General features: G+C 42.6%; 1 protein-coding gene across 1 annotated transcript in view; it reads right to left on the reverse strand.

Moving 5' to 3' along the window:
* The window catches only part of TNFAIP8 (TNF alpha induced protein 8), a 241,977-nt gene extending 227,208 nt beyond the window's left edge, over positions 1-14,769 (reverse strand). Inside the window, exon 1 of the mRNA XM_033929036.1 lies at positions 14,644-14,769. Coding sequence (XP_033784927.1) covers position 14,644 — 1 coding nt within the window. The 5' untranslated portion in view covers positions 14,645-14,769. The remainder of the gene's footprint in view (positions 1-14,643) is intronic.
* Between the last annotated feature and the right edge of the window lie 301 nt (positions 14,770-15,070).

Raw genomic sequence — 15,070 nt, forward strand, 5'->3', positions numbered from 1 at the left:
AGGCTATGCAGCATTTTTGTAGTGCAGGAAATAGTTATATAGTATGAGTCATAAGAAATTTCCTCTAGTTCTCTCTGCATAAAACAGTGTTCTTCAGTGATGGCACCCAGAAACCTATGAGGTGGCCACCAGCAGTTGTTTTGGGTTTTTTTGGGGGGAGGGGTTCCTGCTACTATTTGCCTCTCTAATCAAGCTCAAACCAAAAAGGTGGATGGGAGGTGGATGGGAGAAGAGCCGCATGCTTTAAGGATAAGTCGGTCCTCAATGGACAAAGAAAATGCATTTGGAAATGCTTTCTTCCTTAAGGATACCTTCAATGAAAAGTTTGGAAACAGGCTGATGGGAATGGATATCATTAACACATGCTGGTCAGTAGTGGCAAGACTCTCCTTCAGTTCTTATGATCCAAAGTGGCCCCAATTTAAAAACTGTTGAAGACTGGTGATATAAAATGTCAAATCTTAGTGCTGAGCTTGAGAACATAAGAATTGCCATACTGGAACAGACCAAAGGTCCATCAAGAACAGCATCTCGTTTCCAACAGTGGCCAACCCAGGTCCAAGTACCTAGGTAGATCCCAAGGAGTGAAACAGATTTTATGCAGTGGATTTCACCAAGACATCTCGATAATGGCCCATGGACTTCTCTTTTAGGAAATTATCCAAGCCTTTTTTAAACCCTGCTAAGCTAGCTGATTTCACCACATTCTCTGGCAACGAATTCCGGAGTTTAATTACACGTTGTGTGAAGAAATATTTTCTCTGGTTTGTTTTAAATCTACTACTTAGTAGCCTCATTGCACGCCCTTTAGTCCTAGTATTTTTGGAAAGTGAACAAGCGATTCATATCAACCCTTTCCACTCCACTCAGTATTTTAAAGACCTCTTACCATATCACCCCTGAGCCGTATCTTTTCTAAGCTGAAGAGCCCTAGCTGCTTTAGCCTCTCCACATAGGGAAGGTGGAAAGCCTTGCCCACAACTTACAACCATATATACTGTATATTACTGCTGTTACAATATGACAATGTGACCCTGCAAGATGAAAATCCATACCAGTATCCATGGAAGGATTATCACTCTCAAGAAGATCATTAGTTTCTGAACATTAGGGGACAGTTATGACATGAAAAAAATATACCGATTTATGTACTACCTAATTTTGAGTCACCAGCTTTGATTAGCATGAGTGCTCTAAGTTGCTTCATCCAAAATATCTAGTATACTTGTATAACATACAAGTATTTATGATGCTCACAATATTTTTTAATAAAAAAACAGTACCTCATCCATTTGAGATTTTGCCATACCACAATATTCTCCAGGGTCCCTTTTAAGAATTTCCCTCTTTATACACACAGAAAAAAATAAGTATGATTCCCTAAACAAAAGCGTTTCTCACCCCAAAGTTCTTCTTAAACACTTACACAATCAACCCTTTACATGATGCAATTGCAAGGGGTAGCTTGTGAAGAGAATTAAATATTTATTTACTGATTAATCACTGCACAACAAATTTTAACTTTTTTTCTGGGGCAAGAAGAAAATGAGGTTTACTTTATAGAATTTGACCTCTGTGTACAAAAATAGCCTCAGTATTCTCCTAACACATATAATTTTTGAGCAAATCGCAAATATTTATAGCATGAGAAGTCATAATATAATGCATTGTGCCAATTTAAGAGTTCCTATAAATATTATTTTCTAGAATCATTTTGCTGTTTAAGTGCATTTATAAACAAGATTAGGAGCATCTCTTAATGTCCAACAATAGTCAGCCAGCATTGATGAATTCCATCTGCCCTGATATTTCTCCATTGTAGGAATGTCCTGGTGAAACATTTCCCCGTGCTCATCACTAACACTACCAAGACTATTGGGGAAAAAATCCACATAAGAGTAGAGAAAATGAATTTTTAGTGACATGTTGAATCTGAGATCACAGAATGCTTTAAGCATCACCTCCATCATTTGGACATAGTCTGGTGCCTTCCTATTCTCCAGAAAATTCTCATTTCCATTCTTCAATGCTATCCATGCACTTTTCTCCCGTCTTTGCAAGACTTCATCAAAGTGCCTGTCTCTCAACAATTCTCTTATTTGTGGCCCCACAAGAATGCCTTTCTTTAACTTCTGAGCACTTATGAAAGGAAATTTTATGTAAATAGCGAAATCCTTCACCTTCCTTGTTCATATTCTTAACAAAGTTCTTCATAAGTCCTAACTTTATGTGAAGAGGTGGCAGTAGAACTTGGTTCGGATCAACATGAGGATGGTGAATTACATTTTTTCTTCCAGCAGGATCCAAATTATTACGAAGTGACCAATCTTTAACAATGTAATGGGATCCTCTGTCTCGGCTATCCCACTCATAGATAAAACAGCAGTACTTTGGGTAGCCCAACGATGACCTTCAGATCAGCACAAATCTGCCAATTATACTCGCTGTACTTAATATGATAATAAGAGGAGCTGCAAATTTTCATAAAAGTTTCCTTCATGTGGACAGTGTAGCCAATAGGAATAGATGGATAAACGTTTCCATTATGCAAAAGCACTGCCTTGAGACTTAGCTTTGATGCATCAATGAACAAGCGCCATTCATTAGGGTCAGCGCCATTCATTAGGGTCATGACTTTGATCAAATGCTTGGAATAATCCATTTATATCATGATAAAAATGTCAATGAAGTCTTGTCATATAGAAATGTTCCACAAGGGCCTTGTGACGATTTTGCAACACAGAGTTGTTGGTCTCAGGTGCCAAGAGATTCCACTGACAAAGCCTGAAGCCTAAGAGTTTTACTTGTCTCTTAGATAAAGTAAGATCTCGAATGAAGTCATTTAATTCTGCCTGAGTTATTAAGTGAGGTTCACCTGAACTTGAAATCAAGAACTCAGGATCATTTTCAGATTCCAGTTCCATAGAGTCATCAGAACATGCTTCAGAGCCTTCTTCCAAATCCAATGTATAAGTTCCAGGTGGTTTCGGAATTGGAAGATTGTCATCATGAGGCACAGGTTGTATTGCAGATTCAAGATTAGGATATTAAATTTGACTCTTTGTTTTTGAAGAAAATCCAGACACCTTTGTTAAACAGAAACAATCTGTGCAATGGTCTTTATGATCCTTCCAAACCATTGGAACAGCAAATGGCATCGATGGACAAACGCCTTTCAGCCATGCTCCAAGGTTGTAGGCACAAGATTTACAACACACGTGAGGTGCCCAAACCTTATCTTGAGCTCCAATTTTGCAGCCAAAATAGAGTTCATAGGTGTTCCTTATGAGTGGAGTCATATTTCTCTCCTGAGACTTAACAGTATACTCCCCACAGACCTAACAGAAGACATCAGGGTGGTTCGTACACTTTCTTGACATTATATTAACAAAACAACAAAAATGTTTCAAAAGCAACAACTTGATAACTAAGAAGCAAAACCCTGATACAAAATCAACGACTGAAGCTTGAAATTGCTGATGATGCAATATAGCGCATTGCTGATGATGCAATAGGCCTACAGAGAACTGCATATTCCAGCTCTGCTTCCTCATCCATAATAATTTAATTATACAGCGCATTATTCCATCATTTAAATTAATTCTTTAGCTTAAAAATCTAATTTGAGGCAAACTGTTTTAATAATAATAATAATAATAACTTTATTTTTATATACCGCAGTACCACAAACAGTTCAAAGCGGTTTACAGTGTAAGAGACTGTACATTTACAGCGAAGATACAATGCGAACTGTACATATTCAGTAAAGGTGTTTATACAGCAAAGAACAGTGTAGGTTTACCATGCAGGAGACTTTACATATACAGCAGAGATATGTATATAGTGGAGAGGCAGTGCGAGGGGCATTATAATGAACAAAGCAGTGTACAAAAACCAATGCAGGGTGGTGAATGTCAAGAAGACTACCAGTATCAGTTATAGGATGGAAGTATTTGATTATTTGGTGATGGGGGAGGTTCCAGAAATTTGTCATAGAGGAAAGATTTGAGAGATTTCCTGAAGGATGAGTAAGATGGGGCAGATGAGATGAGGGTGGTCAGGCAGTTTGTCCATCTGCCAGCTTGGTATGAGAGAGTTCTATTGAAGAATCTTTTGTAGGTGCATCCCTTTGGGGAAGGGTAGGTAAACAGGTTGGCATTGCGAGTGCGGGTGGTTCCAGGGAACACGAAGTGGTGAGACAGATAAATCGGGGATAAGCCAGTTAAGGTTTTGAAGCAGAGGCAGGCGAATTTGAAGATGATTCTCGCTTCTATTGGCAACCAGTGAAGTTTTATTTAAGAGATTGTAATAACATTTACACCAAGCATTAGAAAATATAGTGAAAATATTAATTTTTGCATTATAATGCTCTTTTGCCAAAAATCAGAGGGTTATACTAAAAAATTAAGGTCAGTTTTGAATTCAGCGACCCCCAAATCACTATAGAACACCCACTACAATTCATGCCCCAAAACCTCTGTTGCACAGAAGACATTCACCCCAGGCGGCTTACATTAAGTATAACCTGGACACAGCTCTTATGCCGACTGCTACACTTCTCCCTCAGTATTCGCGGTTTCCGCATTCGCGGTTTCGATTATTCGTAATTTTTAGCTTGCTGGCTCCTCCCCCCTAATTACATCAGCTTGCATAGAGAAATGGCTAATTCCAAGCGTTTACAGAGAAAATAGCTGATTCCCAGCACTTTCTTCACCGTGTTTTGCCTCTCCTTCAGGAACAGGCCAGGTCTCCCACCGTGTTATTCATGGTTTCACCATATTCACGATGGTTTTTAATAGAAAACAGCGAATAACATATGAAAAATTTATTTGCGGTTTTTCAGTATTTGCGGTTCTGTTAATCCCCTATCACAGCGAATACGGAGGGAGAAGTGTAACTTCAAAATTATTAGAGTGCACTAAACCCAAAGGAAATCACCTCTCCCTGGACACAGTCAAGGAGTTTGTTCAATATCAAGGGTGCTCAAGTACCCACAGAGCTAGCTCCTATGGTTGCTAACAAACACAGAATTCTCAAATTCGTTTAACCAAGTGGAAGGCTAGTTCCGTTTTCTCTATGTACCCATTCTTCTCTTTCATCTTCCTCTGCAGAACCTATCTACAGCCTCTATTATTTCAGTTGCCTGGCAATTTTGTGGTAGTTTCTCAGGCCCAGGTTCTTTTTCTGGCAGCAGTTACCTCTTTATAATTTGCTGTTTCAGTCTCCGATTCCAATCGCTATTTCACTATAATTGCCCAATCTTGCAAAACTGACAGGTTTGATGCTGGTTACAAGCTTTTTTTTATTGCTTTGTTTTTAACTGACTTCCCCTAACATAGTACTTGAAAAGGAAACACAAACACTGCAAGATTTCTGTGCTCTGAGTCAATCTCTAATCCCTCTAGTCAAGCAGGGATCTCAAAGTCCCTCCTTGAGGGCCGCAATCCAGTCGGGTTTTCAGGATTTCCCCAATGAATATGCATTGAAAGCAGTGCATGCACATAGATCTCATGCATATTCATTGGGGAAATCCTGAAAACCCGACTGGATTGCGGCCCTCAAGGAGGGACTTTGAGATCCCTGCCTCTAGTACAATTTGCATGCATTTTAACAACTTTGAACAGTTTAGTGTCATCTGCAAATTTAATTACCTCACTCATCGTCCCAATTTTCAGATCCTTTTGGTACTCTACTAGTTTCCCTCCTCCATTGAGAAAAATGGTCTTTTAGCCCTACCTTCTGTTTTCTGTCCGATAACCAATTCCTTTTTTTTTAACTTTATTTAGTTTTTAATACCAACATAAAGTGCAATACAATTTATATACAAATAATGATAATCAACCAAGCATGTATATCAATCAGTGATAAAAATTCCCTCCCCCATCCATCATTACCAACAGATGATCCAGTGTCCCTACATCAAGATGACAGTGCCAGCATCTATTAGATTTAGAACTATCTAATTTTTGTAAACGATATTTCAAAGTCTCAAATTTATAAGTGGTTGCAGTTGAAGCAAGCCATTCAGAAAGGGTTTCCCTGATTGGCGCTATTTAAAAAATCATTATAGCATGCAGGTCCTGTGCTTCCAGACAGATTTGGTAGGACATCAGGCCGCCCGTTGGTATAAAATAATATCTGAATTCCTGAATAAAAAGTCAAAAACTAGTCTCAGGGACATTTGGAGCATTGAGATAAAGAAGCATATTTCTGCATCTCAATGGCCACGAATTTGGACGTGGATGATGAGATGTACAGCATCAGCATCTATGAGACAAACATGGGTTTGTTTGTTTTTGTTACATAGAAGTTTCCGGACCCCTGTTCAATAGCCAATCCCTAATCCACAACTGAACATTATCTCTTATCCCATGACTCTTTAATTTTCTCAGGAGCCTCTCATGAGGAACTCTGTCAAAACCTTTCTGAAAATCTAGATACACTGCATCAACCAGCTCACCTTTATCCACATGTTTATTCACACCTTCAAAGAAGTCAAGCAAATTGATGAGGCAAGATCTCCCTTGGCTGATCCCATGCCGACTATGTCCCATTAAATCATGTTTTTCTACATGTTCCACAATTTTATTTTTTTTATAATTATTTCCACTATTTTGCCAGACACTGAAGTCAGGCTTACCAATCTGCAATTTCTTGGATCTCCCCTGAAACCCCTTTAAAAAAATCAGTGTAACATTGGCCACCCTCCAATCTTCAGATACTACTGACGATTTTAGTGACAGGTTACAGATCACTAACAGCAGGTCAGCAATTCCATGTTTGGGTTTTTTCAGTACACACACAGGTGTCAACATTTCAAAATTACTTGGGGTGTCAAACATAAGTTACCCCTGCCTAAATGCAATGAAGAAGCCTGCTCAATGCTAGGAGTGTTCAGCACCCAATGGCTCCCACAGAGCTGGTTCCTATGCAGACTAGTAAAACTGACTTTTCTTTCTCTGTATGGATATACCAGATGTAAATGTACCATTCACCAAGTAACTCATCTACCTCAAGTGCTTCAGTAAACTATTTTTAATGATGGTAATGACACATGAAATGTAAATGGAATTCCACAACATTTAAATTTGGATTTAACTTCTTGGATTTGTGCAAAACAGGGGAGAGAAGCAAGTTCCAGTATCTTTCACTCAGAAAGAGATTCTTCCTGTGGCTGTTTCCTAAAAGTTGTCATCTTAAAGATCTTAAAAGTTCTCTGCTCCTCAACATGAAAACCTCTTGCACGCACACCCATCCCCCAAAACCTACATTTTTCTAGTCTACGGATAGCTCTCTTAATGTTGTTAAATGTTATGCATCCTCCAAATTTGGAAGCTAGGTTTGATATGAAACTATATCACGCCAGCAGTTGAATAACCCCATCACCATGGAGACTAGAATTACACTCTGGGATTTTCCTGTCCTATATACAAGGGCCGCTGAAAGGTTCTCAACCCAGCCAAGAGGAGAATGATGTTAAAGCCATGAAACTTACAAGTTATTCCACACTTTTCTTGATATTTTTCATTTCAATTAGAGAATGACACGGGGGAAAAAAACTTTATCACCGTTCCTGCCCTGTCCTTTGTGAGCTCGTCCCCGTCCCCGCGAGCTTAGTCTCCATCCCTGCCCCATCCCTGTGAGCTCAGTCCCCATCCTCACCCTGCAAACTGTCAGATCCCATCCGCACAAGCCTCAAATAGTTATGATTTTATACTGAACTTATTTTATTAAAGTATAAAAAGAGACAATATTCTGTACAATTGTCATTTTATAAACACATATAATACAGAGCAAGGATCAACAAAATCCCTGTCTCCCCTCCCTTTCACAAATATCCCCTCCACTATTGTGAAAACTGAACAAACCAAATTACTACAGAATACTACATAGAAAAATCAAGCTAACAGAATACTTCAGTCACACATGGCAGGAATAGTGTTAGGGGAGTGCAACTAGGGCAACTGCCCCCTGATCAGAGAGAGCCCTAAGCCAGCTGGAAGCTAAAGAAGCACAGCCTGGGCTTTGCGGTCCCCAGTTATGTCTAATATCAGCTCTAGCAAGATACATATTTCAAGTCTGAAATATTCTAATCACAAAATATAAAATAAATTTATTTTTTCTACCTTTTGTTGTCTGGTAATTTTATTCTTCAAATCATATTGGACTCAGGCTTTGGTTATGGGTTCCTTCTGTCTTCATCATGGCATGGCTGGCTTCTGAAGGTAAAAGAGGCGCAAGAGGAGCTGGGGAGGAAATACAGAGTCTGACACGGGCACAATATTTTTACTAAAGGAGCAAGACTTTTCACCACTCCCACGGGGCAGTAAAAGGTCTTGTCCCCATTCCCGCAGGGCAGTGAAAGGTCTTGTCCCCATTCCTGTGGTAAACCAGTTGCAGTTATCTCCATTCCTGCGGATTTACTGCAGTGACCATGGTTTACCGCTGTAAATGATCCCCGTGCCATTCTCTAATTTCAATTATATAAAACTAGTCTTATAGCCCGTTACATTAACGGGTGCTAGAATATATGTGTGTGTGTCTCTCTTTATTTCTTTCTTTCTCTCTCTCTCTCTCCTTAGCCACTTTCTTTCTTTCTGTCTTTCTTTTTCCTTGGCTGTCCATCACCACCCCTTGCCTGCTCCACTGTCCATTCTCCCTTCCTTTTACCTCCCCTGTGTACACCACCACCCCTTCACAGGTCTCCTTATGCAGCAGCAGCCCTTCTCCCTTTGTTTTACCTCCACCCTGTCCAGCAGCACCTTCCTTCTCCCCCTGTCCAACATTAGGCCTCCGTTCCTTTTTCTTCACCCCCCCGTCCATCAGCACCTCTTTCCTTCTCCCCCTGTCCAGCAGTAAGTGTCCCTTCCTTTTTCTCCCCCCCCCTCCTCCTTCTTATCCCTATGATACACTTACCTTGCTCTGCCCGTGTTCAGAGGCTCCCGACAGCCGCCCAGTTGCACCCATTGGAAAAGTTCCCTCTGCGGCATCCCGCACCCCTTCTGACGCGACTCCCGCTGTCCCGCATCTGCCCCTGTGTCTTTGTGTCCCTTCCTCCGTCTGTATGTCCAAAGCAGCATTTCCTCCCCCCACACCAGTTCCCTGTGCACCTGCCCCTGTGTCTTTCTTCTTGTCTTTCTGTCTTCCTTCCTCCCTCTGTCTGTCTGTCCAAAGTAGCATTCCCTCCCCCTTCCATTTCCCTCCCCCCACACCAGTTCCCTGTGCCTGCATTAGCGTTTCCTCTACCCTCTTTCCCTTCCCACAGTCTCGACTACAAACGCGGGCCTGAGTCCTTTGCCCCTTCCCTTCCCACGAGCCCAACTACACATGGCGATTCAAGCAGCATGTCAGCACTCTTCACACGCTGCTTCGGGCCCTTCTACTGCCCTGATTTGCTCCGGACGTGCCAGAGTAAATCAGTGCAGTAAAAGGGCCCGAAGCAGCGTGTGAAGAGTGCTGACGCGCTGCTTAAATCGCCAGGCGGGCCCGCGGTAAGGGAAGAGGGGGGGGGGCGGCAAATGAGTCGGGTCCCGGACAGCGGAAAATTGCTGGGCTCCTCGGTGTGGCCGCGATCCCTCTCCTCCCAGGCCCCCCCACCCCCTCCAGAGGAACGGAGATCAATTTGCCGCCAGTTTGAAGATCGTTCTGCCCTGCTCCTTGCCTTAGTATATTTTTAAGTTGAAAGACACAGCGGCGGCGGCTCCTCTCAAGATCCCCGACTGCATTGGACTTCTGACGCAGGTGGGGATCCTGAGAGGAGCCGCTGCCTGGTCTTTCAACTTAAAAATATAGTAAGGCAAGGAGCAGGGCAGAGCGAAGAACATTGATTCCCATAAGATCATCCGCCTTGGGGGAGACAACCGCCGCGTCCGACATCAGCCTCGGGGGAGGAGAGAGGACTTCAGGCAAGGAGCAGGGCAGATCAAAAAACAGCACGGGCCGACAGCCGCCGTGTCCGATATCCGTCTCTGGGGAGGAGAGAGAGAGTGTTTCCGGCGCACTCCTATCTGAGATGCTGTACATCTCACGGAAAACGGACCCACGCGATGGAACTGCGCATGCGCGGCCTAGCGTTTTATTATATTAGATGAAACAAAGGTATCAAGAAAAGTGTGGAATAACTTGTAAGTTTCAAGGCTCAACATCATTCTCTTCTTGGTTGAGCTGAGAACTTTCAAACAGCCCCTCATATTGTGATGTCATAATGCCTCATTCCACCAATGCCTGAGAGCCAACCTCATCGGTGATGTCACAATGGCTTGGTTTCCTTATATTTATGCCCATTTGCTAGATGCATTGAAATGAAAAGTGCAAGAAAGTGTGGAATAACTTGTATATTTCATGACCACATCATTCTCTTCTTGGTTGAGCTAAGAATGTTTCAGCGGCCCCTCTTACATTCATATTTTACTTTTATGCTTTTTAGTTTTAAATTGGTTATGGCTCTCTGTGAGTTTGAGCTGAGTGGTGCAGGAACTGGAGACCAGTACCAAATGGCTGAAACTCACAAAAAGCCTCAGCAGAAGAACAAGATGTTCCTGTTCCCCGATGGCCCATGAAGAGGACATAAGAACATAAGAACATAAGAAGTTGCCTCCGCTGAGGCAGACCAGAGGTCCATCTCGCCCAGCGGTCCGCTCCCGCGGCGGCCCATCAGGCCCATTGCCTGAGCAATGGTCCCAGACTATCCCTATAACCTACCGCTACTCTTATCTGTACCCTTCAATTCCTTTATCCTCTAGGAACCTATCCAAACCTTCTTTGAAGCCTTGTAACGTGCTCCGGCCTATCACAGCCTCCGGAAGCGCGTTCCATGTGTCCACCACCCTCTGGGTGAAAAAGAACTTTCTGGCATTTGTTTTAAACCTGTCTCCTTTTAATTTTCCCGAGTGCCCCCTTGTACTTGTGGTTCCCCGTAATCTGAAAAATCTGTCCCTGTCTACTTTTTCTATACCCTTCAGGAGGGAGAGGGAGATACATACTTGTCTGCTTGAGAAGATTCACAAGCTGGGGAGGGAATTAGCAGGCTACCTGGGAGATAAGGGCTGCTGATTGGCTTCCTGGTTGAAGAGGGTTAGCTAGGGGAGAGAGAATTTAGTTGACTGTATAGGGAATAGCTTATGGGTTTCCTGGGGGAGAGAGATGGTGAGATAGGAGAGAAAGACTCATGGGGAAGAGAGGGATAAAATAGAGAGAGACAGTGTGTGTGTGTGTGTGGGGGGGGGGGGGGGAAGAGTGGGAATGATAAGTTTGGGGAATGTTTAGGGTGTGTTTTTCAGTGGCTTACAGTGGTGTCAGGGGCACAGCCACAAGTAGGCCATGGCCTCATCATCAATCAGGAGTCATTCCCAACCGGTCAGTAGTAGAAGCAGTGAAGAATCAAAGGTAGCGTCAGAATCCACCCATGTTAACCTTAAGCCTCACCAGAAAAATCAGTCCCGGCTACACCACTGGGCAGTGGACTAAGAGCCAGCTTAATTAAGCATTCTTTGCCATTAAAGACATGGAATGGAAAAAGAGATTTAGGGGCCCTTTTACTAAGCTCAGCTGAAAAGTGGCCAGCGCTATACTCTGCACAGATCTTTCCCAAGTGCCGAGGCCACTGTTAGTGCAGTGGTAAAATGGCCCCCTTTTCCTATTAATGGCCATGTGCTAATTTTCCCCTTTAGTGCATGAGCCCCTACTGCCACCTAATATTTGGGCACTAAGGGGGAAATTTTGTAAAAGGCATCATAAAGATAGGCACCTATCTCGTGCCAATCATGCTTAGGTGCCTTTTACAAAATTGTGTCTACCGACGCCCGACTTAAAACTTAGGCACCTGAAATGTAGACTAGGGTTTTAAAGGCCTACGTTGCAGGCGCCTAAGTCCTTCACCGCCTCTAAACATGCCTTATCTTTTGCAGAATTGCACCAAAAACGAAAGGTGCCTATTGCCCGTTAAGTTAGGCACCTCACCTCAGGCACCTCTTATAGAATTTGCCTCAAAATGTTCCCACACTAACCATATACTAATCGGTTAGTAAGCGGCAATGGAGCTGCGTTGATTAGCACATTACATGCCTACTCTCCACCCCCCACCGCTACAAAAATGCACAAGGAAGGAGGAACGGCCTAGTGGTCAGAAGCGCTGAGGCTGCGAGTTCAATGCCAGTGTTGCCTCCTGTGACCTTGGGCAAGCCACCCAACCCCCCTCCCTTGCCCCAGGTACCACAACCAGACTGCGAGAGCCCACCAGGACAGAGAGGGGAAAAACCTTCAGAGTGCGTGACCAGTGCGTGACCACTTAAATAACAAATTGAAACTAAAAATAAAATAATTTTTTTTTAGCATGTAGGAAGCGTGTGATGATTCCCAAACTACCACAGGATGCCTGAGCATGCCCCACGGAAAGCACAGATTAGTGTATCTTAGTAAAAGAACCCCTTAGTAAATAAGGCCCTAAAGTAGCTACAGGAAACTGGGGAAAGCCTCTCTCTCCCCTCCTCCAACTCTTTTAACTTTGGGGAAGGAAGCTACTGGCTTCTAATTCAAATAAACCTTGTCAAGGCCTGAAACTAAAAAAAAAAATAAAAATCTAACAATATGGACAGCATTATTTATTGGTTTACTATAATTCAGCTTTTGAATCTTGTGGTCTCGTAATAAAATGGTTATTTTCTGAACCAGCCTATTCTGCCTTCTTTAGGCCCAAGTAACCAGGAGCTAGAAAGAAATGGGCTATCCAACACTGAACTGGTGTATTGTATGATGGGTTCTGCTAGGACTGGGCAGGAGGGTTGTTTTTTTTTCTACAAACCTAAGGGACTTGAAAGAAAAGTTGTCCCTCCTGTAAGAAAAGAATCCTGGGAGCACAAGTTACTTGATCCCCGATTCTTCCCAACAGCACCTGTTTCCAACTATAGAGAGTGAAGGAAGAAGTCTTAAAAAAGGGGAGACATAATAAGTATGAGGGTTCATATCCTGCTTCTACCCCGATATTTGTTGCGACTTTGGACAAGCCACTTCATTTTCAACTGGGTTACACACAGCTTAGACTGTGAGCGCATTTGGGCAGGGAATAACTTGTGCACCTGATAATGCACCTGGCCTTGGATTTGGAAAAGTCAAGTAATTAAATCTGAATGGGAAATCTGTTTCCGCATTAAATGGCAAATTTATGGTTATGAATACAAGTGTAGAGGTTTTATTTTTTAAAATTTCTTTATTCATTTTAAAGCCATAAGTAAGTGCAAAATAAAAATACATTCATAATTAGATAAAAGCACTTAAATAAAATTATAATCTAAGACAAAAAGATTATTACCCTCCCCTCCCCCCATAATTATATCTAAGAGCCACACTCAAATTGAGAATTGAAAAATACATTCCAACCAGCCCTAGACGAGATTGGAGAGATAGAATTGGATTTTGTGTTTAATTTTGATGAATTTATGAACATGGGCAAATAGAATTAATGGACAGTATTTTGGCTTGAATTAAATAATTACACTTATTTTAAGCTTCCATCTGCAATGGACAGAAGTCCCCCAAGGACAATATAATTACCTCAGAGTGTCCTCTGATTGGATAAAAATCGTTCTCCGATTTCTTCTCAGCAAATGAGTTAGAAGTTTGCTTCCTCCCTCCTGCTGGTGCATCCTCCAAGTGTAGAGGTTTTAAAGAGAAGAATCACAGTTCACCACCATCCATGCTCACACATTCCAAATACAGACTTGTTTCTAACAAATCCCATATAATTTCAACATTATTATTAGTAGTAGCAAGTACCCACAACGTGACACAATGTATCAGAATACAAAAAGGCTGCCATCTTGAAAACAGGCCAGGGATTGACTGAAATAGGACCAGGAAACCTTGAATTCTCATGTGATTAGACACAGCATAAGTTAACAGGCCCCCCCCCTCCCAAAAAAAAAAAAAAAAAAGTACACATCATGTAAGTTATTTTAAACCTAGAAAGAAATCCAGGAAGATAAACTCAAAATTTCACTCAATATAACCAGTCTCAGTGAAGAAACATACTTCAACATTCATGCCAAACCAAGCAGGACCGAGTCGATTCATGCAAGCTTAAAAGGATAAGAAAGAGACAGGTCTTCCTTCTTACATGTTATGAGACCACATCAGGCTACCTCCACCTAAACTGCAACCTCACCTGTCACTACAAACAGAAAACTGTTTACTTGGAAGTCCTTTCAAATTCATTCATCACTGTCCCCCCGAAAAAAACAAAAAAAACAGTTCAAAATAACACCTCTTGCCCTTATTTGAAAGCCAGCTTACCCTCAAACCGCTCATCGTGATTTCTACTTCTCTAAACCCAAAAAATGAGACTGGCTACTTATAGCAGCTTTAGCTACAAGAGGTTTCACTATGATAATTCATTCATAGGGGATCCATCTTTACCCAGTCCCCCCCCTCCTCTCATCAAACACCAGCAGAAACTCTGAAGGATCCATGTGCCAAGAGAGAGACACTGTGTCAAAAAAAAAAAAAAAAGCTGGAAAAACTCAGACCAACCCCGCCGGGGTGAAAGGAGAGAGCCATTTGCAGGGAGCGAGGGCGGAGAGAACGCGCAGAATTAACCGCCTAATGCACTAACAAGGCGCAAAGGGGAGGCCGGCGCCCCTCGCCACTTACTTTTTTGGACGGGCTCTTCCCTGCCCTCTGCCGCAGGCGGCCGGTCTCAGGTGGACGAAGGAGCGGGACACGGAGCGCGAAACGGCGGATTTAAATCGAGCACGGTCAGAACCCTGTGGGGGCGAGAAAGGTGGTACTGACGGGTGGGAGGAGCTGCAGATCGCTTCTGTGCCCCGCCAGGCGGCCGCCTACCTTCCAGTGCAGCCGCAGAAGTCACACGTTGATCTGGTTCCGGGCGCACCCAGGAGGGGTTTGTGGGACTTTTATGTACCTCTCGACTATAACAACGCCAAGTGCTTTGGGTGGCGATGTTAAAAAAAATGAGGCTCAGGAAGATACATAACTGCCCTCTTCCTGACTTGTTTGTTAGTCATCTTTTTTTAATAATCTTTTTTTAATGTTAGTCAGGAGGCTTTTATCTTACTAG

The sequence above is a fragment of the Geotrypetes seraphini genome, chromosome 1 (assembly GCF_902459505.1).
Source record: "Geotrypetes seraphini chromosome 1, aGeoSer1.1, whole genome shotgun sequence".
Lineage (NCBI taxonomy): Eukaryota > Metazoa > Chordata > Amphibia > Gymnophiona > Dermophiidae > Geotrypetes > Geotrypetes seraphini.